General features: G+C 37.6%; 2 protein-coding genes across 10 annotated transcripts in view; one reads left to right on the top strand and one right to left on the bottom strand.

Annotated features, from left to right (window-relative positions):
• SCYL3 (SCY1 like pseudokinase 3) overlaps nt 1–6540 on the top strand; it is a 51791-nt gene extending 45251 nt beyond the window's left edge. The window contains exon 16 of one of the 2 annotated variants that reach the window (XM_021668109.2): nt 517–6540. The gene's annotated coding sequence lies outside the window, so the exon portion shown is untranslated. Of the gene's footprint in view, nt 1–486 lie in introns of both variants that reach the window. The other variant, XM_021668108.2, reaches the window with a different exon arrangement.
• FIRRM (FIGNL1 interacting regulator of recombination and mitosis) overlaps nt 1–15528 on the bottom strand; it is a 158587-nt gene that overhangs the window by 19577 nt on the left and 123482 nt on the right. For 7 of the 8 annotated variants that reach the window (XR_010340471.1, XR_010340468.1, XR_010340469.1 and 4 more), the window contains 6 exons: nt 9509–9631; nt 8283–8378; nt 4345–4458; nt 2573–2677; nt 1915–1995; nt 692–811 (listed from right to left, as the gene is read on the bottom strand). Coding sequence is in view for 1 of the 8 variants with exons in the window: in XM_064370770.1 (XP_064226840.1) it covers nt 692–811; nt 1915–1995; nt 2573–2677; nt 4345–4458; nt 8283–8378; nt 9509–9631 (639 nt within the window). In the remaining 7 variants the exon portion in view is untranslated. Of the gene's footprint in view, nt 1–691; nt 812–1914; nt 1996–2572; nt 2678–4344; nt 4459–8282; nt 8379–9508; nt 9632–15528 lie in introns of those variants that run through there. The other variant, XR_010340473.1, reaches the window with a different exon arrangement.

The following is a 15528-nucleotide window of genomic DNA, read 5'->3' as shown; positions in this document are numbered from 1 at the left end:
AGTGCTGCGTAGGCCAAAGTTTTCAAACTTAGGGTGCTTAGGCAAGACATCTTTTACCATTATAGTCTTCCTAAGGAAGGTAACAATAAATTCATGAGGGCTTAACTTACATGTCTCAAAAACAAGTTAATAAATGTATTTTCTTTTTGACTAAAACTTAGCAGAACGTTGTTCTTCATGAATTACTGCTCAAAATATCAAAGGATATTTTGCATGTCCTTATTAGTGTCAAATTTCTGCCTTTTAAGAGGTAGAGGTGATTTTTAGATACTGTCAAAAATTATTAGGAGCCTAATCTGATTAATGAGGCAAGGGATCAAACTAAACATTTAGGAAGGTAAGTTTCTTTCATTTTCTTCGGTGGTTCAGTAACAACTGCATTTTATAGCACCATTGGTACAATATTTAACTTCCCTTAAAGTTATTACCAATAATCGAAACAAATTGAAAGAATATATTTGGTATTTCCTTTTTTTTTTTTTGTAGTACCACTTCTATGTGTTGATAACCTTTCAGGAAGAAGAAATGTGATTCTTAAAAGCAGCTACCAGAAAACAGAATTACATGTCTAGATCTATTTAATTTGAAATTGAACATGAGGCTGGAAACCAAACTGGTTTGTTTCATCAGTAAGTAATAAGGGCAGAATTTGCCTTCTTAAAGTTTGACCCATACTGAAATCATCCCATACCTGTAAAGATGACCTCTTTGCTTCTTCTACAGTCACATTAGCAAAGGGTTCCCAGAAAATACCTTTTTCCTGTTTCACACGTTCCACTTTGGCAGATTCAGTTTCATCTACAAACCCAGTCTGTCAGAGACCATGAAAAACCAAGCAAATACCAACATGTTAGCACTCTACTAGATATCAAATGGTGTTAATGTTTAGAAAATGAAATGCCCAAGTAACCTGTGTAACTCCTGAGTGTTCAACCATTCTCGGCCAATTCTGTAAGTCACATGGACTAATCTATAAATCCTCTTAGTATAATCTGGATTAAATTACTATGTGCTTCCCCCTACCGAAAAGTTATAGAGTCATAGTTGCAGGAAGAGTGTACACACACATACTTAAAATCCAGCTTAGATGTGATACAAGTAGGCCAAGTGTAGTGGCTCACGCCTGTAATCCCAGGACTTTGGTGGGAGGAATGCTTGAGCCCAGGAGTTTGAGGCTACAGTGAACTATGATCACACCACCATACTCCAGCCTGGGCAACAGAGTGAGACTGTCTAAAAAATTAGTGAGACCATGTGACCTTAAAAAAAAAAAGCCATGCCTAAGCTATAACCAAAATATGGTAGTAAACATCCTTTCAGGCCTACCTAATTATGTAATCAAGTATATTTAATTATGATTAGTAGTAGCTTGGGGACCCTCATTCTTCATCTCACTGCCTGGATAATCAGTGCTACTATACCCCAAACTACAAGCAGAGTAACTCCAAGTGTGTTTTTTGTTTGTGACAGAGTCTTTCTCTGTTGCCCAGGCTCAAGTGCAGTGGTGTTATCTTGGCTCACTGCAACCTCTGCCTCCTGGGTTCAGGTGATTCTCCTGGCAGCCTCCCGAGTAGCTGGGACTGCAGGCGAGAGCTCCACCACGCCCAGCTAATTTTTGTATTTATAGTAGAGATGGGGTTTCACCATGCTGGCCAGGCTGGTCTTGAACACCAGACCTTGTAGTGTACCTGCCGTGGCCTCCCGAAAGTGCTGGGATTAACAGGCGTGAGCCACCGTGCCTAGCCTCAAGTGTTTTTTACTTCCAGGGCCTCAATGGCTTAGTAAAAATCTGTCAGCAATCTGCTGAGCACTGGGAAGTTTAAGAAGATACTCAGGTTGGTTATTACAGTTACATAATTAAAAAAAAAAAGATAATAGGACAAAGAATAAAACATGAGCCATGTAAGTAAATACCTTCTCCAGAAAGGATACAACTTTGTTCTTAGTTTCTTCAGAACTGAGACATTGTGGAACTATCTCTTCATGATTTGTTCCCTATTAAAAAATTGATGAACAAGACAAATTTTAACATATTTCAACAGCTTATAAAGACAAATAGATAAGTTTTATGAGCTACCTTAACCAAAAATTCATTTTAAAACGAGTCCCAGAGGATCCTCAACGGTGTTAAACTCATGATTCCTTCAGGGTCCCTTAGGATAATATAAAATTAACTTCTGTACAAGTGTTATAAGCTTTAATCACTTTTGCTGAGTCATCCTAATGCTTCTGGACTCCCTTATGATCATAGGCATGACTATACAGCAAATGCAACTCATCTTACAAGTTTAGGTTCATCAGCGTAAACCTTTTGACTGATAGTACAAAATGAAATGTATTGTCATTTGACCCAAAAATACTATGTGCTGGAAGACAGTGTGTGTCAGTAGACCTGCTGTGTATGCCTGTTCTGGTCCTTGCTTATTCAGAGGACCTAAGAAATTCACTTCATTTCTCTAAGCCTCATTTTAAGAATGAGAACCAGTTCAATAAATGTTTTGGGATTATTCTGGAATATTTAAAAAACTAAAATGGTTTGAAAGTCATTGTGATAAATCAGTTTTTTAATTACCTCAGCAAACTGCGTAAATGCCTCCAAGGTATGTTGTTCTAGCAGCCAACTCCTGTCAGCTAGCAGTAAGGTAAAAATACAGGACAGGTTGGGCAGAATTCTGTCCTAAAAGAACCAAGCCTTATTATAAAAGAGAAAACCCACAATAGATAATCATAAAATAGCCATACATTCAGTAAGCCCAGTGTTATCAAGTTCCCATAATTCTGTCCCAGGGGACACATATTAAAACATGTTAGGTGATGTCACTCTTTTACTCAAATCCTTCCAGTAGCTTCCCATTTCCCTCAGAGTGAAAGCCAAAGTCCTTCCACGGTCTGCAAAGTCCTGCTGCTTGTGTCAGCTCTACTTGCCTCCCTGAATATAAGAGGCATGCTCCCATCTCCAAGGCTTTGCACTTCAGGTTTCTACTTGCATGTCACCTTGGTGAGGACTTCACAGACTATATCCCATTTCAAATTGGACCCCCACATTCATATTCCCTATCTTCCTTCCCTGCTTAAGTTTTCTCCATAGCACTCACGACCATTTAATATACTATACATATCACCATGCTGTTACTGTCTATTGCCTCTAAACAGGCTAACAGTGGGGATTTATTAGTTTGGTTTATTACTGAACTGCCAGTGATTAAAACAGCACGAGATAGAGCAAAACCTCAATTATCTTTCCCGAATGGATAAATCAATCTCATCTCATAGCTTTAAATGCCTCCTATGTTCTGATGAATTTCAGGTCCTGACCCTCACTCCTGGGAATATAGAAGGCATTGCAATTTCTGCTTATAAAACATCTGTCTCATCATTTCTAGGCCTGTGCATAGTCCATAGTGGTACCCAAATAAAGCAGCATCTTAGAATACATATCATGGTAAAAAGACAGCTCAGATGCAGGTGTCTTGTCAAGAGTTGAAAAGAAGCTGTCAACATTCTGTTTACCTCATAAATATAACCTTAACATGATGGAGACAGATGGGATACTCTTGTTAACTTGTGAACAAATAAGAGAGCCCCTTAGAAACTGGTTAAGTTTTTGGTTACAAAACGTTTATTCAGCATGTTCTGAGATACCGTCTATCATGTGTTTGCTTTGATTACATAAGAAAGTTCTCATTAGTGAACTCTTTATAGTCTCTCCCTTGGAGGTTAAAGTGTCAATTATCTAGAATTATTAAATTTTGACTATAGTAATAACTCTCCATTTATGAAGCTCTCTTTGCCTTAAGTTCTTTAAAATTACTGTACTGGCCTGGTAATATACATTTACTGAGGTTTTAAAATTTCCAGTGATGTGTATTGCCAGGCCAGTGTAGTACAATTTTATAGATACTCCATTTGTCGGCCATATATACTTTGCAACATTTTCAAAAATACTGTCTTTAAAAACAGGTTCTTTCATAGATTAAAAAAAAAAATACAAGAGAATAACTTGAATAAATTACCAAATTTCCTAATTACGTGTTGTTCCCTATAAGACAAATATGTATTCTACCCTCAGGAACTGTATATTATTAGAACCCAAATGGAATGAGAATTTAAAATGGTAGACCACAGCCAACTAATAAATTACATGTTTATCAACATATATTTTTCTAAAGGAAAACTTAAAATGAGTTCTAAGTTATAAATATTTTATAATCTGTCTCAAAAAGTTTTTTCCAACTTTCATTGTTAGTAACTGCAAAATTTCAGAAATTAAAAACCTAAAAATCCCTTAATCACTAATTCTTAGAGAGATTTTAATAATACAAAAACAGAGTTAAGAAATATTACCTGGATAGCTTCAGGTATAAAAAGTTTTCCTAGAGAAGATACAAAATCCAACGTTGCCAAACGAACATAGTCAGGAGGCTCTAATTTAAGTAGTGAGGTCTGCAAAGTTACTACCTACAGAGGTGAAGACCAAAGAATAGTTATAAATAGTAACAGTATTTTGTATAGACACAAGTGCCTAGATTTGGATAGCAATGTGGGGAGGAAAAACAAAACTAAACCCAGAAAAAACAAACACCTGAGCTTCACTGGTAGAATTTAAATAAGACAATCATATGAACAAGTTAATTATTATAGCATTATTCTTACCATACCCTCCTGCCTCCAAACACTGTAAAAAATAAAAGTATACATGTTCCTGAAAACCTTTAAGCAATATTTTGTACAGACACACTTTATTTTATCGTGCTTTGATTTATTGCACCTTGAAGGTACTGCATTCTTTTTTACCAATATAAGGTGTGTGACAACTCTGCACTGAACAAGTCCACCTGTACTGTTTTTGCAACAGCATGTGCTCACTTCATGTCTCTGTCAGATTGGTAATTCTTGCAATATTTCAACTTGTTCATTAGGATTTTTATTATGGCGATATGTGATCTTTGATGTTATTGTAATTATTTTGGGGCACCGTAAACTGTGCCCATATAAGATGGCAAATACAATAAATTGTGTGTTCTCACTGTTCTATCAACAGGTAGGTCGCCAGTCTCTCCCCCTCTCCTTGGGCCTCCCTATCCCCTGAGTTCCAATATTAAAATTAACCCTAAAATGGCCTGTAAGTGTTCAAGTGAAAAGAATAGTCTCATCTCACTTCAAATCGAAAGCTAAAGATAATTCAGCTTAGTGAGGAAGGCTGTCAAAAGTCAAGAGAGGTGAAAAGCTAGGCTTCTTTTGCAAGTTAGCCAAGTTGTGAATGCCAAAGAAAAGTTAAGGAAATGAAAAATGCTATTCCAATGAACACAAAGTCTTATTGTTAACATGGAAAGTTTTAGTGGTCTGGATAGATCAAACCAGCCACAATATTCCCTTAAGCCAAATCCAAAGCCAGGCCTTAACTCTCCAATTCTGTGAAAGCAGAGGGGTGAGAAAGCTGCAGAAGAAATGTCTGAAGCTACCAAAGGTTGACTTGTGACATTTAAGTGACAAAGCAATCTCCATAACATAAAAGTGCAAGGTGAAGCAGCAAGTGCTGAAGCTACAGTAGTTATCCAGAAAACCTGGCTAAGATCATTGATGAAAGTGAATTAAACAATATATTTTCAATGCAGAGGGAACACCTTTCTATTGGAAGAAAATGCCACCTAGGACTTTCATAGCTAGAGAGGTGAAGTCAATGCCTGACTTCAAGGGATAGGCAGATTCTCTTCTTGGAGGGTAATGCACTTGGTGAAGTTGAAGCCAATGTTTACTTACCATTTTAAAAATCCTAAGGCCCTTAAGAATCATGCTAAATCTATTCTGCCTGTACTCTTTCAATGGAATAACAAAGCCAGGGTGACAGCATACCTGTTTATATCACTATTTACTGAATACTTTTGGCTCACTATTGAGAGACCTACTGCTCAGAAAAAAAGAATTCTTTCAAAATATTCCTGCTCATTGACAATGCACCTGCTCACCCAGGAGCTTTGAAGGAGATGTATGAGGAGATGGATACTGTTTTCAGTTGTGTTAATAAAACATTCATTCTGCAGCCCATGAATCAAGGAGTAATTGTGACTTTCAAGTCTTATTAAGAAATACATTTTATAAGGCTCTAGCTGCTGTAGATAGTGATTTCTCTGATGGACCTGGACAAAGTGAACTGAAAACCTTCTGGGAAGGAGTCATCATTCCAGATACTATAAAGAACATTCATGATTCATGTGGAGGAGGTCAAAATATCAATATTAACAGGAGTTAGAAGTTGATTCCAACCCTCATTGATGACTTTGAGGGGTTCAAGCCTACAGTGGAGGAAGTAACTGCAGATGTGGTAGAAATAGCTAACAAACTAGAAGTAGATCCTGAAGATGTGACTGAATTGCTGCAATCTCATGATCAAACTTGAACAGATGAGGAGCTGTTTCTCATGGAAGAACAAAGAAAGTGGTTTCTTGACACAGAACTGTTCTTGGTATAGAAGATGCTGTAAACATTGTTGAAATGAAAACAAATAATTTAGAGTATTACATAAACTGAGCTGATAAAGCAGTAGCAGGATTTGAGAAGACTGACTCTAATTTTGAAATAAGTTTTACTGTGGGTAAAATACTATCAAATAGCATCACATGCTACAGAGTCATGTGATGGAAAGAGTCAACTGATGTGGCAGACTTCACTGTCGTATTTTAAGAAATTGCCACAGCACCCTCAGCCTTCACCAACCACCATCCTAATGGGTTAGCAGTCATCAACACTGAAGCAAGACCCTTCATCAGCAAAAAGATAAGGCTCATGATCATTAGCATTTTTAGCAAAGTGTTTATGTACATTTTAAAATACATAATGCTGTTGTACACTAATAACCTACAGTGTAAACATAACTTCTGTATGCACTGGGAAGACAAAAAATTCCTGTGACTGACTCACTCTATTGTGGTGGTCTGGAACAGAACCTGTAATCTCTCTGTGGTATGCCTGTATTTTAAATTCTATTAAGAGAAGTTCACTATTTATAGCAAGGACTAGCAAACCTTTTCTCTTAACGAGCCAAATAGTAAGTATTTTAGGCTTTGCAGGCAAATGTTCTCTGTTACGTATTGTTTTTTATTTGGCAAACCTTTAAAAATGTAAAAATCATGCCTAGCTCCTCGGCTGAAAACAGGAGGGCAAAATTTAGGAGGCCATAATTTGCAAACCCCCAATTTATAAAATATTTCACTTCAAGATTTATTTAAAGAAAACAATACCTTTTGGATAATCTGCTTATTTAGAAATTTTAGAACTTTATTTGGGCTTTTTAAAGGTAGGCACATTGTATCAAAATTATTGTATTTTTTCCAAAAGAATATTAGAGCTTTCACAATCAGATTCAAATTGTTGCATTCAATGAGTTAATTATTGACTGTATTCTGATTTCTTTATAACTCAGTAAAATGCTATAGTACATAATTTTTATTGCTAACTTCTTCGTAATACACACCATTAAAAACAGTGACTAAAAGCAAAGCTGTTACTAGTTTCATTCCTTTCTGTTCTACCACATACTGTGACAAGAATCATCTCTTCTACCATCTTCATAAATAAGAAGGGTAGTTTCTCCTAACAGTTATTGTTTCTCTTTCCTACCTGACCCTGAGCTTAATCTAACTCTTGATTTGGGGGATCAATTCTGTCTAGTGTGGACTCATTCCAAAGCCTCTAAATCACTTCAGTTTAGCTGAAGGGCTTTCCTATTTTCTCCGTCATCTTAGAACCTCCAAATGAAAGGCACAGCTGAGGCACCATCACAAGGATTCCCTAGACAGTGACCCAGGTTCTGCCTGTCCTAGCCATGTAAGCTGGAGGCCAAAGAGGCAATTCAATAATGCTCTTCTTTCAAAATAATTTTATTTCTTCAAAGAAACAATGAGTGCTATCTTTTAATCTATATTGGTTAAATTCCATGTTCCCGTAACTCCTGAAATGCCTTTGAACCTGCTTCGAATGCAGGGTTCAACACATGAACTATGATTCCTAACCTCAGGGGTTTTGGGGGAAGGGTAGTTAACAGTAATAACAAAAAGTATTGACTGCACAGATAAAGGCTGAATTAACAGCCCCATATACTAACAATACTGTAAGGAAGGAAGAAGAGAAATGAGATATCCTTGATGACAAGTCAATATATGACACAACAAGAGGGGGGTTTAAAAGAACTATTTCTAGAAAGTTATTTTACGAAGTTATTTTACGTGATACCGGTTTAACAACCTCCTTAGCAAACAAAGTATCAACTTGGTCATTATTCTTACCTGAATTATCAGTTTAGGATCTAGAGTTTGAATGAAAAATCCCAACAGTGGAAGTAAAAGACTGAATGTCTGTTGAACATAAGGTTGATCTGCTACCTAAGAAACACAAAATAGTTTTGATGAAAAATTTTCGATCGCATGAGAATTACTAAAATAATAGCAACCTTTTATTGAGCACTTACTATATATCAGGTAATATGTTCAGTGTTTTGTGTTTTTTACCTCATTCATGTCTTACAACAGCTCTCTCAGGTAGATATTATTACCTTCACTTTACTGATAAGAAAACAGGGTCAAAGAGGTTAAACAATTTGTTCACTAGGATAAAAGCAGAGCTGTGACTGAAATCCAAATTTAAGAGTAAAGGAGATCTAATTACTTGTCTGTCACTGAAAGGCTTGTATGTTCCTTAGTCATCTTAAAATTCCATTTCTCTTCTTCATAATTTTGGTTTGCATCATTATATTGTAAGCTATATTCCCAGCACAGATACTCTGAATGAATACTGAATGATTTGTAAACATCAGGGAAAGTACTTGTGAGGTCAAAACACTGTAGTAGAGCAATCTAACCATAAATAAAAAATAGTAAAACATTATCTGTAAAATCATTTCTCTGATTTCCCAAAAGTATGGCTGTTGCCTTTAGCTTGCACCAACTGCCAGAGGTCAATGTTTATTTCTACTTAGTCAAATAAAACAAACAGCCTATTTATATTTTTTAACTAAGAAAAAAGTTTACAACCACGTGTGGGATGCGTATCATACTAGATTTAGATCATCACTTGGCTTCTTGGCTTTGTTGGGAAAACGAAATATAAATCAGCCACATCCATTCATTACCCCTTTCCACCTTTAAGTCCGCTCACTCTCCATTGCCCAAAAGATTTTATTAAAGACCCTAGAATCACAGAAACAGAATACATTAACCCAAGACAGACAGAAACAATAGGGGAAGAGATTTAAAAAAAAAAAAGAGGGTAAAGCCAGTTAGGAAAGTAAGTAGACTCGTGTCATGTTACTATATTCTAATATTACTAATGCTATCACACTCTGAAAAAGAAAAATGCCTGAGAATACAGATACTTTTAAGTTCTAATGAAGTTCTGCCGAGCACCCAAAAGAATTAGATACATTGTACTCTGCACTGGAAAATTTCAGTACCATCCTCTTTTTTTTGATATTTTCTATTTTTTTAATAAGAAAAGGATCAGTTGCTTTCCTTACCTGTTTAATGTTTAAAAAAGCCCAAAGCTGACTCACAACTTCCATAATTGCAGTTTGCTTTTCTGTATCTAGAGCTTCACCAGCAGAATTACATATTGCAAGCAAAGCAGACAATACTGTGTTCTAAAGGGCAGAAACAGAAAAGGACTTGAGTTTAAACACCAGTCTGAAGCACCAGTCTAAACACCAGTTTAAAGCACCAGGAGCCCACATCTAGAGGTTCTAAAAGTTACTTTTAACTCTTCATAAAAGTTCATGTAGAATACTATTTCTAAAAGCCAAAGCCATTTTTTGAGCTATTTACTTAAGAATATATTATTTAAAATAATTTTCCTTGTGCACAGAAACAATTTGCTTTATTTTTTCCATAAAAAGTTCCATTTAGGGTGAAATTTTGGTAACCCTAAGTTACCAAATGGAAGCAGAAATGTACTTTAATAGCTTTGATACAAGTGGTCAGTATAATCAAGGTAATTTATGATATACATCAACAAAAAGTTTTATTTCTTTACAATATGCACCCAGCAATATTTATAGGTTACATTTTTATTTTTCCTGTTTTAAAATTTTAAATGCCCAGCAACACTGCATTTAATAAGCAAAGATAGTACTTAAGAAGTACTAGAATTTGAAACTAAAGACAATCTTTTCTGGATTAACTCCTACCTATGTGCGAAAATACTCAAATCTTTCTCAGACCGGCCAAGTATGAGGTTGTTTGAGGTGCAGTGGGGGTACAGGGAAGGTCTTATGAGAATGTAATAATCAGTAATAATGAATGCCTTTAATCTATTATACTTTACAACTTAAGATTTACCTACTTCCTTTTACAAATAAACATGTTGTACATGCAAAAATTCTCAAAAAAAAAAACAAAAACAAAAACAAAAACTACCAAACCAAATTCAACAGCACATCAAAAAATTAATTCACCATGATCAAGTAGGCTCCATTCCTGGGATGCAAGGTTGGTTGAACATATGCAAATCAGTAACTGTGATTTACCACATAAACACAATTAAAGACAAAAACCATATTGATCATCTCAATAGATATGGAAAAAGCTTTTGATATAATCCAACATCCTTTATTATAATGAAGGCCTTAAAGACGCTAGGCATGAAAAGAACATACATCAAAATAATGAGAACCATCTATGACAAACACAGCCAACATCATACTGAACAGGCAAAAACTGGAAGCATTTCTCTTCAGAAATGGAACAAGAGAAGGATGCCCACTCTCACCACTCCTATTCAACACAGTATTGGAAGTTCAAGCTAAAGCAATAAGGCAAGAGAAAAAAATTAAAAGCTGCATCCATATATGAAAAGAAGAAGTCAAACTAGTTAAGATTTCAAGACATAAAATCATAGGGCAAAAATCAGTAGCATTTCTATACACCAACAACGTTCAAGCTGAGAGGCAAATCAAGAACACAATCCTGTTTACAATAGACACACGTTCACACCTAGGAATACATCTAACCAAGGAGGTGAAAAATCTCTTCAAGGAGAACTACAAAACACTGCTAATCATAGATGATACAAACAAATGGAAAAACATTCCATGCTCATAGATTGGAAGAATGGCCATACTGCCCAAAGCAATCTACAGATTCAGTGCTTTTCCTACCAAACTACTGACACCGTTTTTCACAGAATTAAAAAGAACTATTCTAAAATTCATATGGAATCAAAAAAGAGCATGAATAGCCAAAGTAATCCCAAGCAAAACGAAGGCCAGAGGCATCACATTACTTGACTTGAAACTATAAGGCTACAGTAACCAAAACAGCATGACAGTGGTACAAAAACAGACATAGATCAATGAAACACGACAGAGAACCTACAAATAAAGCCACATACCTACAGCCATGTGAGCAATGAAAAAGTCAACAAAAAGCAATGAGGAAAGGACTCCTATTCAATAAAGGGTGCTGGGATAGCTAGGTAGCCATATGCAGAAGAATGAAACTGAATAGCTACCTTTCAATGTATACAAAAATTAAGATGGACTAAAGATTTAAATGTAAGACCTCAAACTATAGGAATCCTAGAAAAAACACTAGGAAACACCATTCTAGACATCAGCCTTGAGAAAGACACCAAAAGAAATAGCAACAAAAACAAAAATTGACAAGTGGAACCTAATTAAAGAGCTTCAGCAAAAGAAACTATCAACAAAGTAAACAAACACCCCATAAAATGGGAGAAAATATTTAAACCATGCATCTGACAAAGGTCTAGTATTCAGAAACTATAGGGAACTTAACTGAATGAGTAAAAAACGACCTCATTAGAAAATGGACAAAAGGGTTGGGCGCAGTGGCTCACGCCTGTAATCCCAGCACTTTGGGAGGCCGAGGCGGGCGGATCACGAGGTCAAGAGATCGAGACCATCCTCACCATGATGAAACCCTGTCTCTACTAAAAAATCTAAAAAAATTAGCCGGGTGTGGTGGCACGCGCCTGTAGTCCCAGCTACTCGGGAGGCTGAGGTGGAAGAATCACTTGAACCCAGGAGGCGGAGGTTGCAGTGAGCCGAGATTGTGCCATTGCACTCCAGCCTGGAGACAGAGCAAGACTCCATCTCAAAAAAAAAAAAAAAAAAAGAAGAGAAAATGGACAAAAGACATGAACAGACATTTCTCAAAAGAAGACACACAAGGGGCCAACCAACATATGAAAAAACTATCAGGGAAATGCATATCAAAAGCACAATGAGAAACTATCTCACTACAGTCAGAATGACTATTAAAAAGTAAAAAAAAAAAAACCAAAACAAAAAAACATGCTAGTGAGGCTGCAGAGAAAAGTAAATGCTTATATACTGTTGGTAGGAATGTGTATTATTTCAACCACTGTGGAAAACAGTTTGGAGATTTCTCAAAGAACTGAGAACTACCATTCTACCCGTCAATCTCATTACTGGGTACATACTCAAAAGAAAACAAATCGTTCTACCAAAAAGACACATGTACTCACATGTTTGCTGCAGCACTACTCACAATAGCAAAGACATGGAATCAACGTAGATGTCCATCAATAGTAGGTTAAAGAAAATGTGGTACATATCTACCATGGAATAATATACAGTCATAAAAAAGAATTAAATCATGTCCTTTGGAGCAACATAGAGCAGCTAGACACCATTATCCTAAACAAATTCACACAAGAACATAAAACTGATAGCTGAGGAAGACGGCTGAATATGAATAGCTCTGGAGTGCAGTTCCCAGAGAGAGCAACGCAGAGGTAAGTGATCACCATATTTCCAAACAAGTTTCTACTGTCCACAGACCAGGAGATTCCCGGGCCGAAAAGCACCACCAGTTTCCAGCACGGCTGTTTCAGCCAGTGCCATGGGTTTCCACACAAAAACTCACACAAATTTGGGCAGCTGTTTCAACTGGCACCTGGAACGCCTGGGAGAAAGAGCCACCGATTCAACTGAAAAAGAGAGGGCTAAAAGCAGGTAACCTGGTGATCTGACTTGGCGGGTCCCACCCACACAAAGACCAGCAATCTGAAACGCTCCAGACTGAGAGTTTCGCAGCAAGCCCAGCTGAACCCAGGATGGTCCAGCTTGGTGGGGGGAAGGGTGTCCCTCTGCCATTACCGAGGCAGTCCGCCACTACCGAGGCAGTCCACCATTACTGAGGCAGACTGCCATTACTGAGGCAGTTCTAACTGTACCTCTGTAAACAAAACCACAAGGAAGTTTACACAGCAGCTGGGTGGAGCCCACAGCAGCTCAGCAATGCCACCTCTGCTGGCAGACTGTGACTAAACTACCTCCTTGCTGGGCAGGACACCTCTGAAAAAAGGCAGCAGCACATCAGGAATTTACAAATAAAGCCCCACCTTCCAAGGACAGAGCATCTGGGAAAAGAGACAGTTATGAGTTCTGCTGCAGCAGACTTAAATGTACCTGCCCAGCAGCTCTGAATGGAACAACAGAGCTCCCACCACAGCACCTGAGCTCTTATAAGGGACAGACTGTCTCCTTCAGCAGCTCCCTGACCTACATATATCCAAACAGACACCTCATAAAGGAGAGATCAGACTGACATCTAGTGGGTACCCTTCTGGGATGAGGATAACAGAAGGAACCGGCAGCAACCCCTTCTGTTCTGTAGCCCCTGCTGGTGATCCCCAGGCAAGCAGGATGTGGAGATGACCTCCAGCAGTCCTGCAGCACAGGGACCTGACTGATAGAAGGAAAACTAAAAAACAGAAAGAAAAAGCTTCAACATCAACAAAAAGAACATCCACTCAGAGACCGCATCCGAAAGTCATCAACTACAAAGACCATAAGTAGATAAATCCACGAAGATGGGAAGAAACCAGCTCAAAAAGGATGAAAACACCAAAACCAGAATGCCTCTCCTCCTCCAAGGGATCACAACTCCTCACCAGCAAGGGAACAAAGCTGGATGGAGAATGACTTTGATAAATTGACAGAAACAGGCTTCAGAAGGTGGGTAATAACAAAATTCTCTGAGCTAAAAGAACGTGTTCTAACCCAATGCAAAGAAACTAAGAACCTTGGAAAAAAAGACAAAATGCCAACTAGAATAAACAGCTTAGAGAAGAATATAAACGACTTGATGGAGCTGAAAAACACAGCACGAGAATTTCATGAAGCACACACAAGTTTCAATAGATGAATCGACCAAGCAGAAGAAAGGATATCAGAGATTGAAGATCAACTCAATGAAATAAAATCAGAAGGCAAGATTAGAGGAAAAAAGAGTGAAAAGAAATGAACAAAGCCTCCAAGAAATATGGGATTATGTGAAAAGACCTAATCTACTACATTTGATAGGTGTACCTGAATGTGATGGGGAGAATGAGTCCAAGCTGGAAAACACACTTTAGGATATTATCCAGGAGAACTTCCCCATCCTACCAAGGCAGGCCAACATTCAAGTCCAGGAAATACAGAGAACACCACAAAGATATTCCTCAAGAAGAGCAACCCCAAGGCACATAATCATCAGATTCACCAGGGTTGAAATGAAGGAAAAACACTAAAGGTAGCCAGAGAGAAAGGTCAGGTTACCCACAAAAGGAAGCCCATCAGACTCACAGCAGATCTCTCCACAGAAACCCTACAAGCCAGAAGAGAGTGGGGACCAATATTCAACGTGCTTAAAGAAAAGAACTTTCAATATCCAGCCAAACTAAGCTTCATAAGTGAAGGAGAAATAAAGTCCTTTAAAGACACATATTTGCTGAGAGATTTCGTCACCACCAGGGCTGCCTTACAAGAGCTCTTGAAATAAGCACTAAACATGGAAAGGAACAACCAGTACCTGCCACTCCAAAAACATACTAAATGATAAAGACCATCGACACAATGAAGAAACTGCATCAACAACAGGCAAAACAACCACCTAGCATCAAAATGGCAGGATCATATTCACATATAACAATATTAACCTTTAATGTAAATGGGCTAAATACCCCAATCGAAAGACACAGACTGGAAAACTGGATAAAAAGTCAAAACCCCTTGGTGTGCTGTATTCAGGAGAGCCATCTCACGTGCAAGGACACACATAGGCTCAAAATAAAGGGATGGAGGAAGATTTACCAAGCAAATGGAGAGCAAAAAAAGCAGGAGTTGCAATCCTAGTCTCTGATAAAATGGACCTTAAACCAACAAAGATCAAAAGAGACAAGGAAGGGCATTACATAATGGTAAAAGGATCAATGCAACAAGAAGAGCTAACGATCCTAAATATATATACACCCAGTACAGGAACACCCAGATACATAAAGCCAAGTTCTTAATGACCTACAAAGAGGCTTAGACTCCCACACAATAATAGTGGAAGACTTTTAACACTCCACTGTCAATATTAGATAGATCAACAAGACACAAAATTAACAAGGATATCCAGGACTTGAAGTCAGATCTGGACCAAGCAGACCTAATAGACATCTACAGAACTCTCCACTCCAAATCTGCAGAATATACATTCTTCTCAGCAGCACATCAAACCTACTCTA

Source organism: Aotus nancymaae, unplaced genomic scaffold, assembly GCF_030222135.1.
Source record: "Aotus nancymaae isolate 86718 unplaced genomic scaffold, 86718_ANA_hifiasm-v0.15.2.pri h1tg000108l, whole genome shotgun sequence".
NCBI lineage: Eukaryota > Metazoa > Chordata > Mammalia > Primates > Aotidae > Aotus > Aotus nancymaae.
Note: the sequence above shows the minus strand (reverse complement) of the source record. Positions and strands in the feature narration are given on the sequence as shown.